Raw genomic sequence first — 23,847 nt, forward strand, 5'->3', positions numbered from 1 at the left:
ATCCGTGATGTGGCGCCACAAACCAAGCAACCACTCCGCATGGCTAAATAATGGCAAATCATTTTGTGTCACATGAGAAAAATTTGATCTAGCATTTAAAGATGGTGATGTATAGTATGAAATAATACTCTTCTTGAAAATGTAGCAATGACTGGGCAAGCAAATTGAAATTATAACTGTTATAGGTCAAATGCTGAGCCTCAAGTCCAGATAAAATTAAGTAATTGTCAGAGAAACAGTCTGAACTTAAAGCAAATTAGGACCAGAGAGGGAGGTGTTCTATTAACAACAAACAATAAATAAAATTACAGTGAAATGAATACCCCTAGTTGCATACAGGTGTTGATATAAGTCAACGGGGACAGTTGAAAATGTGTGCGCCGACCGGGACTCGAAGCCGGGATCTCCTGCTTACATGGCAGATGCTCTATCCATCTGAGCCACCAAGGATACAGAGGATAGTGCAACTGCAGGGACTTATCTCTGGCACACCTGCTGTGAGAGGCACATTCCGAACTTAATATCCAACACTATATTCTTAGTGCCCTTGCCCATTATACTCATTACTCGCGGCTTTTTGCCGATTTCCGTAAGACTTTGGGCACTGTTCGTGCATCCGCACAGAAGAAGATGGTCAAATGGCCGCAGATCCTTAACTATATGGTATCTGTTCTTTCGGACATATCTGAAAGAACAGATACTATCGGTGACCGTGCAGCTCGTTAGAATGAAATTACAATGAAATGAATATCCCTAGCTGCCTACAGGCATTGATATAAGTCAACGGGGACAGTTGAAAATGTATGCCCGACTGGGACTCACACCCAGGATCTCCTGCTTACATGGCAGATGCTCTATCCATCTGAGCCACCAAGGACACAGACGATAGTAAAACTGCAGGGACTTATCTCTGGTACGCCTCCCATGAGACTCACATTCCCAACATAAGGCTCACTGGCCATTTGACCATTTTCTTCTGTGCAGATGCACAAAAAGTGCCCAAACTCTTACGGGAATTGGCAAAAAGCCGTGTGTAATGAGTATAATGGGCAGGGGCACTAAGAATATAATGCAGGACAATAAGTTGGGAATGTGGATCTCACAGGAGGTGTGACGTAGATAAGACCCTGCAGTTACACTATCCTCTGTGTCTTCAGTGGCTCAGATGGATAGAGCATCTGCCATGTAAGTAGGGGATCCTAGGTTCGAGACCCGGACAGGGCACACATTTTCAACTGTCCCTGTTGACTTATATCAATGCCTGTATGCGGATAGGGGTATTCATTTTATTGTAATTTCTTTCCAACGAGCTGCATGATCACTGATGGTATCTGTTCTTTCAGACATGTCCAAAAGAACAAATACAATATTCATATATTTAAACAATAAATAATATGGTGATAGTTACAAAGAACTGAATATGATATTTGGAGCAGTGCACACTGATTTATTTTGAATAGCCTGAAAATGTAGGCAAGTTCAAAAACTGGATTTATGGTTACAGCTTATTTTGTTGGCTTTTTTTTAATTCTGAATGTATTGTTGCATTTGACAGCCCTCTTTGTGACATGCAGTAAACACCCTTTATTGACCAAGTATCTCACATTTCAATGTTGTCATCTCCAGTCGTCCACCCCTGGTAGCTGAGTGGTCAGCGCGACAGAATATCATACCTTACAACCCGGGTTCGATTTCCGGTTGGGTTGGAAATTTTCTCCATTCAGGGACTGGGTGTTGTGTTGTCCTTATCATCATCATTTTATCCATATCAACATGCAAGTTGCCGAAGTTGTATCAACTCGAAAGACTTGCACCAGGTGAACGGTCTACCCGACGGGAGGCCCTAACCACACGGCATTTCCATTTCCATCTCAAATCACCTGGCATCAAGTGCAGCCTTAAAAATTTCTTGAATTTCCAGTCGCCCATTCCCAAGAAATAGGTTACAACTTACTGTTACCATACATGCAAACTTCTGCCAAAGACTGGTGAAAAGGATGAATACTTAGAATATAATGCCACTAAGGCATTGTGATCATTAAATATGGAGAACTTACTCAGTTGGCAACTCTTTTAGGAGAAAATTAGCTATGACATAATCAAAACTACCATCTCTGTATAAGCCCAGTGTGAGACAGCAAATTATAGAACCAGTACTTTGAATAACACATCACTGTCTCATTCAATCAAACTTTGAATGAATACAAACAATGTAGATTTTTACTAATTTTGATCCACCCCTTAAAATGATAACTTTAAAGTAATGAAGTAACATACATGATATTGATAGAACAATCTTATGTTGTTGTGAGTCCATAGTCCATGAAGAGTGACTCAGATTGCAGTTACACTTATTTTTCACACATAATTGTCATGTGGTCAGACAGACCTCTCTGAGGATCTACACTGGGTAAACCCCTTTCACACTTTGGGAATAAATATGGAAAATCCATCAAATCTGAGATATCATGATCTTATCCAACAATTCATTCAGAGTAAACCAAATAAGTAAAAAATGTCATCTAGTGAAGACTGACAATATGTATCAGTTACACATGCAATTCATTCCATTGGCATTTGTATTCCACACTCAATTATAAATTGCCAGGAAAAATGCAACACCCTCAAGGACTGTACTCAGTGGCACCAGTGTATAATATGTGCACAATGAAAAATTGTGGTGTTAGTGATTCGTTTGTCATGGTCATTGGTGATCAGATAGTGCTGAAGGCCAGTCTGTGTGCCCTCATATAGTAACTGTGCTGAGTGCAGAGGTGAACAGTGTGTGAACTTTCAGTTTAGGGTACAACCATGCCCCGCTGAAGAGTATGTGCTCCTGTGGAACAACATCAGTAATTTGAACAGGGTCGCATTATGGGCCTGAGAGAAGCTGGACAGAAGCATGATGGGTTGCTGCACGTTGGGCACAATGTATCACTGGTGTGTCACTGCTTTCAGCAGTGTTCTGTGGAGCAGTAGAGGTCTGTAGAGCATATCCATGCCCATAGACCAGGTTCTCGAGATTGAAATAGTACATACACACATTCAGATTGACAGAGTGTGAGAGCAGCAGAAGGTAATCGAACATCATCCATGGAAGAAACTTGAGCATATGTTGCACCTGATGTGTCACGAAGGACCATTGGAAACTGTCTGCTATCAGCAGGACTAAGATTATGTGTGGTCTAGGCAGGCTACCATTGACACCACCACATCACCAAGCACAGCTATTCTGGTGTTGTGAAAGAGTCAAAAGGAGAGTGAAATGACCCTCTGTTGTCTACAGTGATGAGAATAGGTTCTGTCTATATGTGAGTGATGGGTTTACATATGTACAGCATTGAACTGGTGAGCAGCCTATTCCCGAATGTATTCATCCACAACACACAAGTCCCATCATGGTGTGGGAGGCCACCAGTTACAACTCACAGTCATATTTGGTATTTCTCCAGGGTAAAGTTACTGGTGCCTGATACATTGCACAGGTTGTTATCCCCATTCTACTACCATTTATTTGACAGGAAGGTGATGCACTTTTTCAGCAGGACAATGCACATCCAAATATGGCTGCTGCAACTCAATGTGCTCATCACGGTGTACAACAACTGCTGTGGCCAGCAAGATCACCAGATCTCTCACCAGCTGAACACATATGGGACATGGTGAGGTGGGTACTTGCTCATTCTCCAGAGCCTGCATGAAAACTGTCAAATTGCACCAAAAGGTGCATGGTGCTTGGGACAATCTGTCACAGAATGCCACTGGGCACCTTTACAATCATTTTCATGCAAGAATACTTGCCTGCATTGCTTCCAGAAAGTGGGTCGGTGGGGGCTTAATATGTATTGATGTGACTGTTTGGCACCCTTTACTGTGACACGTGTGTTTCCTATGGTTTGAATTTGCTAAAAAAGATAAACTACCTGCCACATCACTTGTCAATAAAATGGCATTGTCCTTGGAGTGTTGAATTATTTTTCTGGCAGTATATGAGAAGTTACTGTCACTACAATGTAAATTTCTGGCATGTCTCCTGGATCCAAAATGAATGGATTAAAAATGATTAGATTAGATGTACTTTTTGTTCCAGTAGATCCATAATGAGGAGATCCTCCTTATAGATCCTTGTAGATCATGTCAGACAACAAGAATACACAAGGAAAATAAAAAGGTATCCTAACATACTTTTGACAAATCCCAAGTGACATTGTTCTCATGTATGAGGAGTAAGTCAAAAGAAACTTCCTGGCAGATTAAAACTGTGTGCCGGACCAAGACTTGAACTCGGGACCTTTGCCTTTCGCAGGCAAGTGCTCTACCAACTGAGCTACCCGAGCATGATTCACGCCCTGTCCTCACAGCTTCACTTCTGCCAATACCTCGTCTCCCACCTTCCAAACTTTGCAGAAGCTCTCCTGCAAACCTTGCAGAACTAGCACTCCTGAAAGAAAGGATATTGTGGAGACATGGCTTAGCCACAGCCTGGGGGATGTTTCCAGAATGAGATTTTCACTCTGCAGCGGAGTGTGCACTGATATGAAACTTCCTGGCAGATTAAAACTGTGTGCCGGACCAAGACTCGAACTTGGGACCTATGCCTTTCGCGGGCAAGTGCTCTAACTTGCCCACGAAAGGCAAAGGTCCCCAGTTCGAGTCTCGGTCTGGCACACAGTTTTAATCTGCCAGGAAGTTTCATATCAGTGCACACTCCGCTGCAGAGTGAAAATCTCATTCTGGAAACATCCCCCAAGCTGTGGCTAAGCCATGTCTCCACAATATCCTTTCTTTCAGGAGTGCTAGTTCTGCAAGGTTCGCAGGAGAGCTTCTGCAAAGTTTGGAAGGTGGGAGACAAGGTACTGGCAGAAGTGAAGCTGTGAGGATGGGACGTGAGTCCTGCTCGGGTAGCTCAGTTGGTAGAGCTCTTGCCCGCGAAAGGCAAAGGTCCCGAGTTCGAGTCTCGGTTCGGCACACAGTTTTAATCTGCCAGGAAGTTTCATATCAGTGCACACTCCGCTGCAGAGTGAAAATATCATTAAAGTCAAAAGAATCTTAAACATATTGTTAATTTAAAAGGTAACAATAAACTTCTCACAAAACATGTAAATGTACAACACACTGAGGTGAATGTAACAATTCATAGGCTACGCAGCCACCCATTATCGAAGTCATTTTACAGTGGCTATGTGCACTGAACATATTATGGCACTGAAGTTGTACAGATGTAAAATTGTATGTAATACTAGAAGTATTTGATACTATTAATAATATACACACATCACTCAAATCTGCTAAGAAGTATGTCTGTGGATTAGCAGGAGTTGGCTACTAATAAATCCTTTAGGCTCCTCTTAAACTGATCTTCATTAGTAGTTACACTTTTTATGGCTACTGTAAAGTTATTGAAAATGTGTGTTCCTGAATAATGGACACCTATTGCACCAAAATAAGTGTCTTTAAATCCTAGTGAAGATATTCTAACTTCTAGTATTGATTCCATGAACTGCACTGTTGGACTGAAGAAGAGATATATTTTTAATCATACATTTCATTAAGAAATAAATATATTGGGAAGCGGTAGTTAGTATGCACAGTTCCTTTCAAAGGGCTTTGGAGGACACTCTTGAATTCAAACCATAAATAATTTATATTAAATGTTTTTGGACTTGAAAAACTTAAGCTTAGCTTGAGGAGTTACCTTAAAAAGTGATCCCAAATGACATTATAGAATGAAAGTAAACAAGATATGCTAGCTTTTTTATTTTTATATCGTGTACATCTGACGACATACACATTGTAAATGGAGATCTGTTTAGGTGCTTCAGTAGTTCTCTGGCACCCACCTTCCAGGTGAATTAATCATCAAACTGCAATCTGAAGAATTTCTTTAGGTTTGTTTCCACCAGTAAGAGCATGCTCCTCAACCATATTAATGAGATTGACAGTAAGAGGAAGGGCAGCATCAGTTGAGAATTTTTAATCTGCTTATTGCAGATCGATTTCAGCTACTGTGTAGCTATCTTCATTGTGTTATATCCCTGTCATGATTTAACATTGTCAACTTCTTCCATCTGGTTGGTCATATTTTAGGTATATACTGGGGAGAATCCTCTTACAAGTTCTAAACTGCATATAGTGGGTGTCTGTGTGTGTGTGTGTGTGTGTGTGTGTTTTAAGTTTATTAACAAAGAATTGAGAAGTAAAATTTTATTAATGTCCATGAGAATTTCATTAACTGATATTTCTTAGACAATACTTGATTTGCTATTTATTGCAATATTTGTAACACCTACAAACAGAAAAAAAATTGCACCTTGTAATGTTACTGATGAAAAGTCACTGACACACATAAGAAAAAGTAAGAGCCTTAAGATGGAACCTTGTGTGGAATCGCATGTAATTAGCTCGCAGTTTGATGATACCTGATAACTCAATACAGTTAGCTTTACTACTGACAACCTTTGTTTCCTGTCAAAGATATGCATTTTGAACCATTCTGCAGCATTTCCTGTTATACCGTAACATTGTAATTTACTTAAAAGAATATTGTGAGTTACACAATCAAATTCCTTTGACAGACCACAAAATATGCCATTAGCCTGTAACTTACTGTCTGATGAATTAAGTACATTCTCACTGTATGTGTAGACAGTCTTCTCAATATTGGAACCTTTCAGGAATCCCAACTTTGAAAATACATTGCTTGTAGTCAGGTGGTTAAGCAAAATGAGGTAGCCCAGAGGTTAGCACACCAGACTCGCATTCAGGTGGACAATGATTCAAATTCATGTTCAGCCATCCTGATCTAGATTTTCCATAATTTCCTTAAGTCACTTAGGGCAAATGTTGGTATGGTTCCTTCGAAAATCCGAGCTTGTGCTCCGACACTAATAAACTCACTGTCAACAAGACATTAAACACTAATCTTTCTTCCTTTCCAGCATGTTTCAGCTTTTCAGAAAATGTTCCACTGATGGATGACTTATTATGTTACTAAATTCAGAAGCACATTCTCAAATTAACTATGTTGATATTCATCATAACTGCTAGAATTTATTGATTTTTCAGATATTATGGTTTAGATTACTTCTATTGATGTAGTGAGGGTGATATTCATATTACTGAAGTTCTTTGTAATGGTTGGTCTGAGATATTTCATGGCAACTTACTGAACCTAACAACTCTATCTTTTCAGTAACAGTTATGAAATGCTTTTTAAATAGTTTTGCCACACTGCACACATCTGTTACCAATGTACTATTTACTCTTAATGGTATCTGCTTTTTTCATGTCTGGTTCTAACAGTCTCCCCTTTTGATATATCCAATACTCTCTTTATTTTTTTGTCTGACATGATTGCCTTTTACTTGTAATGCAGTTGCTTTGATGTCCATTTTATTATCTTTAATATTTTGCAGTGTCTTATAATGAGTTACAGTATCAACATCAGATCTGTTTTTGATTGACATATACAGTTTTCTTTCATTTCAGAAGATTCCTTTATTTGTAAGTAATCCATGGTTTTTTTGTTGACTTTGGTATGATCTGTGTTAGCTTTGCAGAAAACAGTTTTTAAATAATGTAGGAGGGGTTTATTAATAAAAACATTGTATTTTTACTGATGTCGTGAGCACTCTAGACATCACTCCAGTTCATGTCTTTGAGGATTCCCCTACAATAATCAATTTTTGACTTACTGACTATCCCCTTGAACTCAAATTTAGTGGAATTTATCTCCTGATCAACATTAGCATTTAATAAAATAAACTGCATGTTCTGGTCTGAGAGGCCATTGACTATTGGTTTTGTAAGTATAAATGTTTTCATTATACCTCCCTATAAAGATATTATAAAAGTTGATTTTTGAGCAATTAGCTATCTTAGTTGGGAAGTTTACAGAAGGACTTAAGATGAATGATACTGTTACTGACTGAAATAAATTCTTACTAGAAGAGTTTATGGAAAATTTACAGTAAAGACACCAGCAACCAGTATTTTTTTTTTCATTTTATGATGTCACATAGGCCAAAAGAGCTTCAAGATGATATGTTAATACATTAAAATTACCTGTAGGTGTTTGGTGTACGCTTACTATAATGAAGGATTTATTATGAAATTCTACTTCTGTTGCACATGCTTCCACATCCTGCTCTAGATGAAATTTATGAATGTCTGTGTTATTAAATTCATGACAGTTCATTATGACTGTGGCAACTCCTCCTTTTTCCAATGGCGTAATTACAGGGAGAGAGGTCTGGACTGTATGGAGTGTGGCTGAAAACCTCAAATTTGAATTTCTGCAGGAGTGCCACGACTGTGTTGGTCATATGAGGCTTTGCATTGTCGTGGACCAGAATGACTCCATGGGTGAGATAGCCTGGTTGTTTTGATTTGACTGCTTGGTGAAGGGTGGTCAAGGTTTGCGAGTAACACTGGGCATTCACAGTTGTCCCATGCTGCAGGAAGTGAATCAGAAGAGTCCCCCTTAAAAAGGCTCTGAGGGGCAAACGATTCACGTCAGACGATGACATCCAGCTGTATGTGTGGAACAGGTTAACATGAGACAGCCATTCACTGCCTTGTGTCACAATTGGACAAGTGTTTCAACAGCCTGGGTCAATACTTCTAACATACAGGTACTGGTTTTTGTAAATATACCTCTGGCTCATTTATTTTTGAACACGCCTTATAAAATTGGACCAGCCAGTTTACACTACACTATCCTACTGACATGAGAGCCATGTCTAGTATAATCCCATTTAAGGAGAGAATGACAGGAACCATAATTATATGTGACCCTGTACCCAACATAACCAGCCATTCAAAATCTAAATTAACTCTTTTGACAGAAGAGTTGAAATGAGGGCAGTCATGGTATCTCAGAACAGATATAAACTCAACACTGGTCTGTCTCTATGCTGAAGCTATCTTTACCAGGTCACACTATATATTGTAATGAGGGTCTCTGTCAACACTACTTTCCAGACCACCCACTATAATCAGTGTCTTCTTTGGTAAAGCCTTTACCAAGTAATCTTAAATCCTCTATTACCTGACCCAGACCAGCACTAGGTTTAAAAGAATTGGTGACCTGGTATTCTGACCCTAGTTCATCCTGTAAAAGTTGGCCTACACCTCTGTCATGAGAAGTACGCAATAACAAAACTTTCTTTCTCTTTCAGACTTCCGTACATTGTTACTTTTGAACTTATAGGTGAAAGTCTGTTGTACCCTGTTTAAACCTGCATCTTCCTGAGGCTCATCAGTTTCAAACTGGAGCAACAGGTCAAGCTTACTTTTGATGTTCATCACAAAGCTGTCAGATGAAGTTCTAAGCCTGTTCCTTCTCCAAGGGCCTGGGTCGAGATTTCTACTGTAGTCAGGATGACAGAGCATGGAGTGTGGTGGAGTAGGACAATCAGTGCACTGGGCACTACTGATACAACATTAGAGGAAAAAGAATTTATTCTTTGAAGTTGAGAAGTATTCTCTTGTGTGTTGGTGCCCAGTCTGGCGATGGTGCAGCACACGGTCTTGGAACTTGCTAATGCTGTCTCAGCAAACTGTGATGTCCTCTGCTCACTGATATCATGTTGCTGAGTTTACAATTCAAGCTCCTTGCTCATCATGTAAGGTGAGGCAATTTCTTCTGGGTTCATTCTGCTTTTGAAAATGTCAGCTTTCCACCCACTCATCATTTTGATTGCAACACAGGCACTGGCCTGTCTTGTCGTAGCCGGCCGCGGTGGTCTCGCGGTTCTAGGCGCTCAGTCCAGAACCATGCGACTGCTACGGTCGCAGGTTCGAATCCTGCCTCGGGCATGGATGTGTGTGATGTCCTTAGGTTAGTTAGGTTTAAGTAGTTCTAAGTTCTAGGGGACTGATGACCTAAGATGTTAAGTCCCATAGTGCTCAGAACCATTTGAACCATTTTTTTTTTTTTTGTCTTGTCCTGGCTTGATGATGGCTGGAGGAGACTCTGAGAAAGATATGGATCTTTCGTAACATTATCTTATTCAGCCTGAATGGCTGCAATTTCCACCTCCTGTTCCACTATCCTTTTTTCACTATCTCTACTGCATAAAATGTATGTCCTGAGAAGAATAAATCACAGTTCACATTAAGCATTTGAAAATCAAACAATGGGGACTTTGAGAGAAACACTATATATAGTGTGAAAAGAAATTCCAGAATAAGTAATTTTCTCAGATTCTTTTGTGAAAACTGGGAGAGGAAAAGCAGGCAAACAGTTGCTCCCTACATTTTTGAGACCACTTTTTCTAACTGCTGTCAATATGTTTTAGACTGCTGGGAAAACATTAGTTTTTATTCATCAATTACAAATATAATGCAATACAGGACTGATGAAATCCAAACACAATTTTAATATCTTTCATGATCAGTGATCAAACAATGAATAAGTGTTATGATTTAAGGTCTGGAGAACATTTATAACTACAGTTGGACCTAAGTGATTAATATCTACTGCATTGGCCAGTACTCATGTGACCGCCAGATTTTCTGCCACAAGCCAAGTGACAAAAATTCTTTGAAATCTATGGTTAACTGACATTTTTCTAATCTGCCCTATAATACTATACATCTTGTTTGTGTCCGTTTTGATTTGCATTTATTTCACTTAGCACTACTCGTGTGATTTTTTCTCTTTACTTTGGTACATGTATTAGTAGATGCCACATAAAATTGCAAGTTATTCCAGACAGCAGTTGATTGTAAGCAGTTGTCTGATGCAGTTTTGGTGCATGTGGTATTGAAAATTGAGAAAACTGAGTTTTGTACAACGATTAAATTCTTCATATAAGAAGGTTTAACACAGACCGGCATGCAAATGCTCATGATGGCTCATCATCTTCAATTTCCACCATGAAGAAATGGATGACCAAATTTAAACATGGCCATAAAGCACCCAAGATGATCTGTGTGAGGGACATCAAAAAGTGCAAGCACAACAGTAATCAACAAAGTGTATAACATGATTTTGGAAGACAGCATATAAAGGTGAGTGAAACTGCTAATGTGTTAGGCATATCAGAAAAATGTGTTTGTCACATCTTGCACCAGGAATTGAACACAAAAAAGCTTTGTGCAAGATGGGTGCAACGTGTGTTCACTGTGGATCACAAACAATTTCTGGAAAGTGCTTCATGCATTTCAAGAAAAACAGAAGTGACTTTTTGTGTCAATACATGACAGTGGATGAAACATGGAATCATCATTACTCATCTGAAACCGAACAGCAGTCTATGCAGTGGATAGAAACTGGTTCTTCAGCTCAAAAACAGGCAAGGATGGTGCCATTGATGGAAAAGAACATGGTGTCGGTGTTTTGAGAAGTGGAAGAAATTTTGATAACTGACTTTCTTGAAGAAGGCAAAACCATAAGTGGAAAATATTACTTTCAACTTGTAATGAAACTGGAAATAAGCATTTGTGACAACACACCCAGCTTAAAGAAGAAAAAAATCCATTTCCAGCAGGAAAATACACCTGCCCAAAAAAGGATCTTTGCAATGGGGAGATTGAGGGATTTGCATTATGAAGCACTGTAACATTCACCTATTCCCCTTGGACTTCCATCTAATCTACTCTCAAAACTGAAGAAGTTCCTCACTGGCCAGTGCTTTTCATCCAGTCTAGAAGTCATTGTGGCTGTAGATGAGTACTTTGCAGCACATATAGAGAAACACTTTACATCTCATGTCATTTACATATTTTGTGAATAACAATGCACAATCTCTGTTCATTTTAAGCACGCCTGGCACTTTGTATCTGCCTATTAAGAATGATATATGGTACTATGCTCTGTTTGATAGGATATCTCCTAGCCAATTGAAGACCGGTATGTGTTTGAATATTCCATATGGACGTATTTTGTTTACTAAATGGCAGTATGAAACTGTATTTAAGATTTTCTTGAAGTTATAATGGAAAATGTCAGTGGCACTCTCTTATATTCTAGTATACAACACGATACATACAACAAATTAACCATTCAATCCACTAACATTTTCCAGAATGAGATTTATTCTAGTATACAACACGATACATACAACAAATTAACCATTCAATCCACTAACATTTTCCAGAATGAGATTTTCACTCTGCAGTGGAGTGTGCGCTGATATGAAACTTCCTGGCAGATTAAAACTGTTTGCCCGACCGAGACTCGAACTCGGGACCTTTGCCTTTCTCGGGCAAGTGCTCTACCATCAGATGGTAGAGCACTTGCCCGCGAAAGGCAAAGGTCCCGAGTTCGAGTCTCGGTCGGGCACACAGTTTTAATCTGCCAGGAAGTTTCACTAACATTTTTCATACAATTCACACAGATTTAATTTTTTGCTTTCATTTACATCATGACAGGCATTAAGGAGAAATTTTTATACATATGAATGTAAATATATGTGTAGAAGAGTTATGTTGGATGAAGAATCGTAATACTAAAAATTTGTTGACCTAATTTTATGATCTTGAAAAATCAGTAATTATAATAATAATAATTATTATTATTATTTTCAGAATATCTTATGCTAGCAATTTTGAATGTAAAACAATGAAAATACTAATAGTAAATAACCAAAGATAATGTTTTCTACATCTATCAGTCTCATTATCAACCAATATCTTGCTGTATCTCTGTTCGTTTTACTTTTGGTGGGATTCTGTAGTTGTGATTCAAGTATGTAGTCAGCTGCTGTGGTTTTAAGGTGGACATGTTTCTCAGAAAGATTTAGGTTATTTCAAGTTTATGTACATTGTGAACTATTCTTCAAAGGAAGTTATTAAAAATGGAGAATCTCATCAGAAAAAGGCTTGCAATAATTCTTTCATAATATTACCACATACCAACAATTAAAACCCTAGATTTTTCTTGTAAAAGCAGGAAATAAACCTCAATGACAAGAGAATAACATAAGTGAAAAAGAAAAATTGTAAACTTTGACTCTTTTTTTCCCCTCAAGAAATTTATAGTCATTTCTCTTATTTCTCTCTCAAGTTAGTGAGAATTATTTGAGCAAACCACACCACCATGGGCAACAGATAACTTTGTTCTCTTGACTGACTGCATATAGTAGTAAAACTTTTTAAGGTTTTTGAATTCACTGAATACATCTCACATAGCTATCCTTATGGATGTTTCAACTTGATTGAGTGTTTATATTTCAGTGAGGGTTCAGCTTCATTTGAATCTCTTATACAGCTCTCTCAGCACTCATAGTTCATTCTTAATATTGTTACTGAACCATGACAGGTCCTTCCAGTTTCTCAATATCTTACATGAATTACACTATGTCTAAGTTACTGCCAGAGATTCTCCGCATTCTCTTGCCCAGAACTAAATGTTTCTACTGATTGCTCAGGTAGTTTTCAATCCCTTATCTATTGAATTTAAGCAGATATATGTTTCTACTTTCTTAAAATTTTGCTTGACACCAGAAATCAATGATTGTTTAACTAATATTAAGTTTAAATTTTCTTTTTCTGGTCAACAAGGAGGTTTATTTACCTTCCCACAGTATGCAGATTCTTGTTGCAGTAAACGTTAAGTGTCCATGAAATATACTCTGGAGATTTCTTTCACTTAAAAAATATCACAAGAAATTGATACCACAATGTAATTTAAAAAAATTAAAAATGTGAGAAATATTTTTATACTGTCAATAATTATTACTATACAATGGGTGAATTGAACTGTTACAGCTGTTTGGTTAATGCAATACCAAGCAGAATGTCGTCTATTAAGGTGGAAGATACTGTACATACCAAAATTGTATTCATCTCTCTTAGCTGCATTTGAGGCCAATTTGATGGTGTGACTGGGGTGGATCCTTTGAACCACAAAATGTCTGGATGTGGATATCCTGACACACTGCAGTTCAGGATCAAATCATTGTTTGCTTTAACTTTGTACTCGGTTTCCTCCTCATTCTCAAGTGCAACTGGTGGAACTAGAAATTGAAAGTTGGTATGTGAAGATATCTAATAACCAAAAGTTTTGATACATGCTAAATTAGTTAGTAGCTTTGAGCAGCCACAGCCCATATAGGCATCATTTTCTGATGTACTGCTATGTTTCACAACTAGTTGCTTTAAATTCAAATAATGCCCCATCCTTTCACTTGTCATGAATTAAGCAAATATGACAGTGATGAAACATGGTTTGGGCTGGAAGTTTATTACTTAGTCTGAGTATATTTTTACTGTTTCAGTTCTTGTTTTTTATACAAATAGGTTTTGAAAGAATTATACAATCCCAGTACATACCATAGACGTCTACCTGAAAACTTCTGGACGTATTGCCAACATTGTTTGTGGCCACACATGTATAGTTTCCAGAATCTTCTACTGTACTTTTGCTGATATATAATGTATCAGAAGCTCTTATTTTGTCATTTCTTACAGGTGTGCCATCTTTAAACCAATAAATATCTGGCTTGGGGTTTCCATCAGCAGGGCATTTTATTATTACAGGAGAACCAATAATTGAGTTGATAGTATCATCAATCAAGGCTTGAGCGAGTTTTGGTGGAACTAAAAATGAGAAAATTGTATTAATAAATTAAAATATGATTATGGTAATGATGTCTAACCATGAAAGATAAAGTTAAGTTTTTTTTCATACCATTAACTGCTACATGGTAATCCTTTTCACTGACACCAGCTATGTTTGATGCTAGGCAGCTATATTTGCCTTTGTCTGAGACTTGTATCCCATTGATTTGCAAAACATACGCACCAGACACTATCCCTGCACTGAATCGGTCAGTGCTATTCAGTTCATTTATAATTCTTCCATTATGCAGCCATGTAATTGCTGGTGAAGGATAACCATGGGCCTTGCACACTAGTGACAAATTATCACCCAACCTCACAGTTTTATGCTCAACAACATCATCTTCAATTTCAGGAGGATCTGAAAGAAATACAGTCAATAAGCTCAATATTCAAAAAGTTCAAGAAAGTTGCCAAGCAGAGCTTTTGATGAAATGTTTTCCATCAGATTTTTGGAATCAGTATTTGTGATGAAAATTGGTGATATATTGACATTTTATGACATCACTGCAAGGTTGTTGAAAATGTTCAGGTGAAGCATTACTGTTAATCTAGAAGGAAGATTGATGTGAAGTTTGTAATGTTACAGATGTGTTATGGAAGTGAGCATGAGTGCTGTACTCAGAACTTTTGGTGAAAGATGTGAGGCTTATATGGCAACATTTAAAAGGCCGCATTTATGTGGGCAAATCAGTGACATCAGTGCGCTATGCTACAGCTAGCTGACAAAGCAGGCAGTTATAATAAATCAAGAGATGGCTAGGATATGAATTACGGTACTGCTATGTTTTCCCCATAGTTACAGTGAGGGAACAGTTAGCAACAGTTTCCAGCTGCCGCATGATGGCACAACACGTATTCAGTGGTTGTATGCAATTAACACAATCTCAGCAATCATTTATGCTGCATACTATCTGCATTCTTATGCAACAGGAAACAATATGAATCAAAAGGGAATGCATAGGTCAGAAACTGAAGTCATCAAATATGAGGTGCTGCAGAGATCTGTATTGGGGCCATTGCTGTTTAACCTGTTTGTTAATGACATAGGTGTTGAAGAGAAGGAGAAGAAAATACTGTATGCAGATGACATGTCAGAATTGAATAATGACCAGAATGTGGTACAGCTTGATAGAAGGGCATACATATCTGCAAACACCACAACTCAGTGGCTCCTGGAAAATGGACTTGTTATAAACTTAAAAAAGACTATGTATACAGTGTTCATAAATAAAAAGAAGACTAAGCACATGGATTTAGAGGTGGACGAAATGAGACTGGAAGAATCAGAATCAAGTAGATTCTTAGATATTACAGTTGATAACGAGTTGGAATGGAAGCAATATATTAACTCTGTCTGTAAGAAACTAAGCTTCATCATATTCATAATGAGACAGCTGTCATAGTATGCAGACAAACAACTTCTGTGCACAGTACACCATTGACTATTTGAACCATACCTGCAATATCAAGTGATAGTGTGGGGAAACTAAAACAGTCAAGAAATAAAAAGGGTGTTCAAATAAAAAAAAAAAAAAAAGCAATCAGGATCATGTTAAGAAGAAAGATTTCTGAAACATGCAGAAACTACTTCAAAAAACCAGGCATCTTAACTTTTACATGCTTTTACATCTATGAAACTATAATATATATCACAAAAGATAGTGCACAGTGGACAACAAATACTGTACACACCCACAACATCTACAGGAAAAATGGCATACGAAGCATACCCTACCAACTGTCAATGCTTTGGAAAGGACCCCAGTACTCAGGTATCAAATTACTAAGAAGTCTGCCTATAAAACTGTGTGACAATGCACTTGAGACTAAGTTTTCAACGAATCTCAAAGATTATCTGGTGGAAAATGAATCTGACAGTGTTGAAGAATATTTATTACATTAAATTTATACATATATAAATTATAAGTGATGCTAGAATGTGAGAAAAATGGTTAGGAAATATGTGATAATGAATGTTTACTATTTTTGACATTTTCTATATTACATGTACATTCACTATTCACCATGTAATCCTATAGGATCAAATAAAATGCAATTAACTTCAACATAGCTCATAAAACCCACCTCTGAGAGATGAGTACAATCATATAGGCCACTTAAGTGTATGATTAAAATATAGCAGTTACGAGTGTGTATACACAGACAGACAATAGTCAATAATGTATTAAGGTCAACAGCTGTTAAATACGTAAAGTGACACAGCCATGTGATATCTTTAACTGAAGACCTAAGTGTATTTCAAGATGGCCGTGAGTGTAGAAGTGTGTAACTCTAATATGAGAAAAAGTTGCAGTTATGTGCTAAAAAAGGGAGTTTGCGAGAATTGTAACATTGAAATAACAAATTTAAGAGAACGAGTTTCAGGTCTACAATTCTTAGTCAACACTTTAAGAAGCGAAATCATCATACTCAAGAATGAAAATTGGGAGCTACGGTCGAAGAACAAATCAAGTGAAGTGGCACCTGACAACAGGTACAAATCATCCGAGTGGAAAGAAGTGAGACACAAAGGTAGGACTTTAGCTGGAAAAATAACAACAAAACTTGCAACAGCAGTTACATTTACAGATAAAAACAAATATGGCATTCTGCAGTCCAGTCATGGTGTTAAAGACAGTGTAAATGATCCAGACATTTCAAAAGGCAATGCGCTTAAAACGAAGAATCACTCTGAGAAAAATGATGATAAACGGGGAACATCTGGTAAAAAGAACAGTGTGCTTTTTCTGACAGACAGCCATGGCAGGAATATATCCGGTATGTTTCGAGGAATAAATCAAGACATAACAGTAACCAGTGTTGTCAAACCTGGAGTGGGAACTAAACACGTTTTAGACACTTGGATTGAAAAAAAATCCACACAAGAAAATGACTTTGTCGTATGCATAACAGGATCAAATGATGTTGCGAAAACTGAAGCAGATGTTTGCGTAAAAGTGCTTCAGAACTTTCTAGAAAAAAATAAATCAAAGAATACAGTTGTTGCTACAATGCCTCATAGGCATGATCTTATCTATAGTTTGTGCGTTAATAAAGAAATTCGAAGAACAAATATTCAAATAAAGAAACTGTGCTCTGAATACGCAAATTGTGCTGTAGTCGATATAAGTAAACTGCAATGTAACCCTCACACCAGACATGGGCACCACCTAAACTATGAAGGGAAAAAGTTTGTGTGTGAACGTGTCAACAAAATAATTAAAGAAAGACTCACATGGAATAAAACAATCTATGAAAGTAGAGGCTTGAGTAATACCTGGAATGTACATCATGTTTTAGTACAAAATTCAGTGAATTGGTAGGTAATAAACCTCCTGTACTTGAACTAGGTGCTAAAAGCAACATTAAAATGAGAGAGTGTTCACAGACAATAAACAATAAACATAAATCTTTTATTGCGATGCAAACCAACATTCACTGCATTAGGAGTAATGTATTACAATTATAACATCTTTGCAGTATTGAAAACGTTGATGTTGTTTGTATCTCAGAACATTGGCTAACAGAAGATCAAGTACAATATTTTGTTCCTCAAGTGTATGCTGTTGGAGACATTATGTGTAGAAGTGAAAGAAAGAATGGAGGTGTTCTAATATTTGTTAAAGATACTATAATGTTTACTAAAATAGATGTTAGCTCTTACTATGCAGAACTAGATGGAGAATTTAGCTGTATAAGACTAAACACAGAGAATACTATAATAGTTAGCTTATATAGATCACCAGGTGGAGATGTAAATACATTTTTCGAAAGATTTGAGCTGCTTGTGAGGAAAATACTAGAATCTAAAATAAAACTAATTATCTGTGGCGATTTCAACATTGAAATGGCCAACAGTGATGAACATGTTACTAGAACATTTTTTAATATCTTAAGATCACTAAATTTACAATGTAAAAATTACACACCAACATGGAATAGTGCGTGCTTAGACAATATTATAGTAAATTTTTCTAGAGATATGTATGATGTCAGACTTGCCAGTGGAGCCCTAGCTGATCAAGAACCATTGATTTGAACATTCTGCTGTGATCAGTTGCCTAAATCAGACAAATCAGTCAGAATCAAGTCTAATGCCACATGGATAAGAGGGCAGAAAGATGAATATATTAATTTATTTATTGACAGATTATCTGATGTTAATTGGGACTTTGTATACAACACACAACCTGAGAAGGGAGCTGGTGAAATGGTGTTTAACAACTTCCTGAAAATACTCACAGAGTTATGGTACTCCTGCTCACCATTAATCAAAAGTAGCCCTAAGCATAAACAGAAAAACAAACAACTAAAATGGTATACAGATGAGCTAGCTCTCACTAGGGAGGAGATGCTCAGACTGTACAGAATATATAAAAATTCTTGTAAACAAAGACCTGAGCTAGATCATACTTCATATAGAGCTTACATAAAATGTAAAAAATTAACAAAGACAAACTGTCCTTGGCCAAGAAACAGGCATGTGAACATTACATTGAAAGTGCTCCCAACAAATGTAAAGCAGCATGGGACATCATCAACCAATATAATTCACAAGCCCACACACCAGATGCAATGCTGGTCCCAGAAGAAGTAAATAATTACTTCCTAACCTCAGTGAGTGAGCTGAAAAACAAAATCAAGCAAAATGGCACTTGTGCACTAGATCATCTTGGTGCTGTGCCCCACAGGAGGTATACTTTCCACTGGAATGTTGTCACCCCAGAGGATATTGTAAAAGCTGTGGCAAGGTTCACCAATTCCAAAAGTATGGACTGTTATTGGTTCTCTAACTATGTAATGAAAAAAATAATACACTTTATCTGTCAACCTCTTTCTTTCATTTTTAATATATGTTTAGAATCTGGAGTTTTCCCAGATGCACTCAAAACTGCTAAAGTGATACGAGTCTTTAAAAAGGGAGATAAGCATCTACCTCAAATCTATCAACCAGTTTCTATTGTCCCAATTTTCTCTAAAGTTTTTGAATATCTAATGTACAGTCAACTAAATAACTATTTTGAAAAGTATGAGCTCCTCTCCAATTGACAGTTTGCATATCAACATGGTAAAAATACCACTACTGCTGTTACTGAAATTGTTAACCAGGTGTTAATTGCACTTGAAAATAAGGATCTAGTATCAGTTGTGCTTTGTGATCTTAGCAAAGCCTTTGACTGTGTACCATTTAACACCCTACTTGCAAAACTGGAATTTTATGGCGTACACATGCCATCTTTAGATGTAATTGAATCATACTTAAGCAACAGGAGACAGTTTGTATCAATTAAAAATAGATGCTCCTCGCTGAAGGCTGTTTGGACTGGAGTGCCTCAGGGCTCAGTCCTAGGTCCTTTTCTGTTCATCATTGCAATTAATGACTTACCTTACCATGTAGGAGCAAATTCAACTGTGTGATATCCAGATGACACAACACTGCTCAATACACACCATGACACAACAGAACTGCATCAGGCAACACAGGAAAAACTAGAACTAATAATGAATTGGTTTTCTTCTAATGAACTCCTATGTAATCCTGATAAAACACAAGAACTAATTCTGGGTTTAACTAAAGCTGTTGAAAGCAAATCAGTAAATTTTTTAGGATTTCACATTGATTCAAAATTAAACTAGGAGGAACATATTAGTCATATCTGCAAGAGAATAGCAAGAGTGTGTTATCTCATCTGGAGACTGACAGATATAGTCACTGATGAGTATCTAAAGGTGGTATATTTTGGCCTGTTTCAATCACACATTTCCTACGGCATATTGTTATGGGGACATTCTTGCTTTGTCAGTGAAATTCTGAAAATTAAAAAAAAAGTAATCAGAATAATGGGCAAAGTTAAACCCAAGGAACACTGAATCTATACATCTACACAGCACTGCTTTATGTCAAAAGCAACTTAAATGAGTTAAAGACCAGAGAGAACATACATCCCCACAACACCAGAGGCAAACTGGACTTCAACATACCAAGACACAGACTCACAAAGACTGCAAAATCACACAAAATAATGAGTTTAAAACTCTTCAATAAACTTCCAGCATCTGCTTGATCACTGACCAGTAATATTTTCAAATGTAAGATTTATGACAGGTTACTCAAACACCCATTTTATAAGTTAAAAGAATATTTTGAAATAATCATTGACATTAGTATATAAGAATATTCGTTAAAGAAGTGGAATTAAATTGTAAAAACTTTACTGTAAAATTATTGTATATTTAATGTTCAGACCTATTCTGCTGCAAGTGGTCAATGGTGATTAAACTGAACACTGAATACTGAATAAGTCGTAAGGGGTGCTGAAGAGCTGTATAGGTGTTGGCAAATGTCAGCTTACTCAGTTCCTTGGTATAACATGAAAAAAATTGCTATCTAATATCAGAAATTGTGGAGCTCTGTCATTCACACTTGAATATCAGTTTCCAACCTTTAGTCAACTGATCAAACTGTAGGTAAAACTAATGGAGATGGATTTTTGTTAAGAAGTTTACAAGACAGAAACTAAGATGAAGGACAAAAAGCAGTAACAACAGGATAACCACCTCACATAAAGAAACTGGCTCGTCCCACATTGCTGAGATTGTCTTACACACACACACACACACACACACACACACACACACAAGTAATATGTATCAAATTGTGTGTACTAAGTATGGTCTCAATTTTTAATATGTGGATCACACTTTGTCAGCAGATTGTAAACACAAAGCAAACAATAAAGAAGAGTCACAGTTTGCTTGGTTGCTGAGTTACTGTTTGCATTTTATGCATCTTAGTTATGGAGACAACAAGAGTTTTAAAAGTACGACCTCTATACATTCAGTATCTATATACACTGCCTAGCAAAGAAAGTGAAGTACCTAGGAAGGGAGGGGGAAATGGAATGAAACTTCATGGTTTCATGTTATTGAAGTGACTGCAAAATCGAGTCAAATTTACAAAGAAGTTGGCAGTATAAGCTCACTTATCGGTATGACTTCACATCCCCTCTGGCCTTGCTGTATGCATTGGTTCAGTTGGGAAGTGTCCTATAAAGCCTTTGTATCCTCTCCTGACACAAGCTACCTCAAAACTGTTGTAAATGTTAGTTTATCTCCTTGTTACTGGCACTAGTACACAGTTGGCATCTGTGCTGGTTGCACACATGTTCTATTGAGGACCTTGGGGATCTTGGTGGCCATGGGAGTGCCTCAGCATTGCACATAAGTTCATAGAGACATGTGGCATCTGAGGATGACCAATGGCCTGTTAAAAATGGCACCACTATACTGTCACATCAGAAATAACACAAGAGGATGCAGGATGTCTGTGACATACCGTTGTGCCATCAGAGTTCAGTGAGTCATTACTAGCTGTGACACGAGGTCATACTCTATGGCCCTCATACTATGACACCATGATTAACACAGCTGCAGCTCTCTAAAATACTGGAAGAGATGGTCTTCTCCCCAGGTTGCCACCATAACTGCTGACATTGGTCATCCGGGGCAGTGCAGAACTGTGATTCATTACTGAATACAGTACAATGCCATTCATCAGTAGTCCTTGCATCCTGGTCATGGCACCTCCACAAATGCAACCATTTATGTTGTGTGAACAACTGCATATACGTGAGACCGTAATTCCACAGTCCATCTGTTGCTGGTCTCCTACCAGTGGTGAGGGTTGACACAGAATGTTGCAGTGAGTCCGTTACTTCTTCCCAGGTGTTAGGCACAGACATAAGGAGATACAATGTGCTTTATAGACAGTATGGTGATCTCCCCTTGTAATGATAAGATATGGTCAACTGGAACCTTACTGACTAGTATGCCTGCCCTCACATTCCCACACAGTCCAACACTTGGCTACTATCACATCCAAATGCACAAATCTGTATACTGTACAATTCAACCAGCTGGCCAAATGGAGAATCACAATGAGGCACCTTTCAAAGTCTGTCTGGTGCTGATAACATTGTTTCACATTAGTATGCAGCATCTCTTGTGTTCTTCAGAGTGACCATTCAGTGTCTGACACTGTTCATGTCCCTTATATATGCTACCAGGCGTGATAATAATACTAAACTTGAACAACACTAATGCACTCTGGTGGCTGTTCTACCTGTCACAGAGAATTTCAACTGTAATCATTTACACACCGTCAATGATGTACACTTGTATTAAGTTACATTGACATCTGACCGTGTCTTCTGGATGCTACAGTTTTTTTTTTTTTGTCAGGTAATTTCTTTACTAAAGTTATGAATCACAAAAATTTTGTACAAGGTCATTAAGTTCAAAATAATTGATCTGCAATTGGAATACCTTCCTGGATCATTATGGATTTTTGCTGTGTTTGATGGCTACTTTTTGTAGCTGTGCAGGTCTTCCAGAAGATGATGTGTGACCTATCCATCTGTTAGGAATAAGATATGTTTAAAAAGTATGAGAGAATCTACAAGGAAATGACTGCAAGCATCCATACAAGATGCAGGTGGCCTTTTAAAGATCTTTATCATCTATACTAGAAAAAGCTTATCAATGGAGCAAAATGCAGCCATGTTCATTGATATTTCTCTGTTTTATTTAGAAGAATTTACTTCATTTTGATGTGTGTGTCTCACATATCTAGCATCGCCCTATCCATGAAAGTCATAAGCAAGAAATGTTATTTTGAAAGATAAATATATTAATGTAAAAAATCAGTGTAGGACATACAAATTACTTTTGTCCATAGCAGTGTACCAAATGGACTAAATTCATGTTTCCTACAACTTCATAACTATGAGCTCACAGCTTACATGCCTAACTGCACAATCAGCGAACTCCATGTTTCACTTACATTTGTTCATCACAGCTACTAGTGCAAAACAAATAATTAATTGTGGACAGCTGGGTTAAACTACTAAAATCCAAGTCACTAACACAATATTCACACATCTCTTCAAATTTTGTATTGAGATCTGTAGTCTGGTATAAAATCCATTCACATGCTGATAGTAAATACTGTCAGGGAAACTAGCTACCTAGGTGTATAGGAAATAACTTGAAGGTGTACTAAATTGGGCAAAGTAATTCAAATTCTGGTAATTCAGAAATTCTTGTTATTCACTTTTACATAACTGAGTGCTATTAAGTATTTGGTGCTTGCTACTGATGGCTGCCCCCACAATTTTCAATATTTGTCATTTTCATATGGATACAGGGAACATAAAACATTCCAGCTACAGCAGCTACATCATTATCATTATTATTACTGAAGGATAAGGCTGCACA

General features: G+C 37.5%; 1 protein-coding gene across 1 annotated transcript in view; it reads right to left on the minus strand.

Annotated features, from left to right (window-relative positions):
* The window catches only part of LOC124723147 (hemicentin-1-like), a 754,903-nt gene that overhangs the window by 255,168 nt on the left and 475,888 nt on the right, over positions 1 to 23,847 (minus strand). The window contains exons 35-37 of the mRNA XM_047248337.1: positions 14,639 to 14,929; positions 14,281 to 14,547; positions 13,780 to 13,964 (exon numbers count right to left, since the gene is read on the minus strand). Coding sequence (XP_047104293.1) covers positions 13,780 to 13,964; positions 14,281 to 14,547; positions 14,639 to 14,929 — 743 coding nt within the window. The remainder of the gene's footprint in view (positions 1 to 13,779; positions 13,965 to 14,280; positions 14,548 to 14,638; positions 14,930 to 23,847) is intronic.

This window comes from Schistocerca piceifrons, chromosome X, assembly GCF_021461385.2.
Source record: "Schistocerca piceifrons isolate TAMUIC-IGC-003096 chromosome X, iqSchPice1.1, whole genome shotgun sequence".
NCBI classification, from domain to species: Eukaryota; Metazoa; Arthropoda; class Insecta; order Orthoptera; family Acrididae; genus Schistocerca; species Schistocerca piceifrons.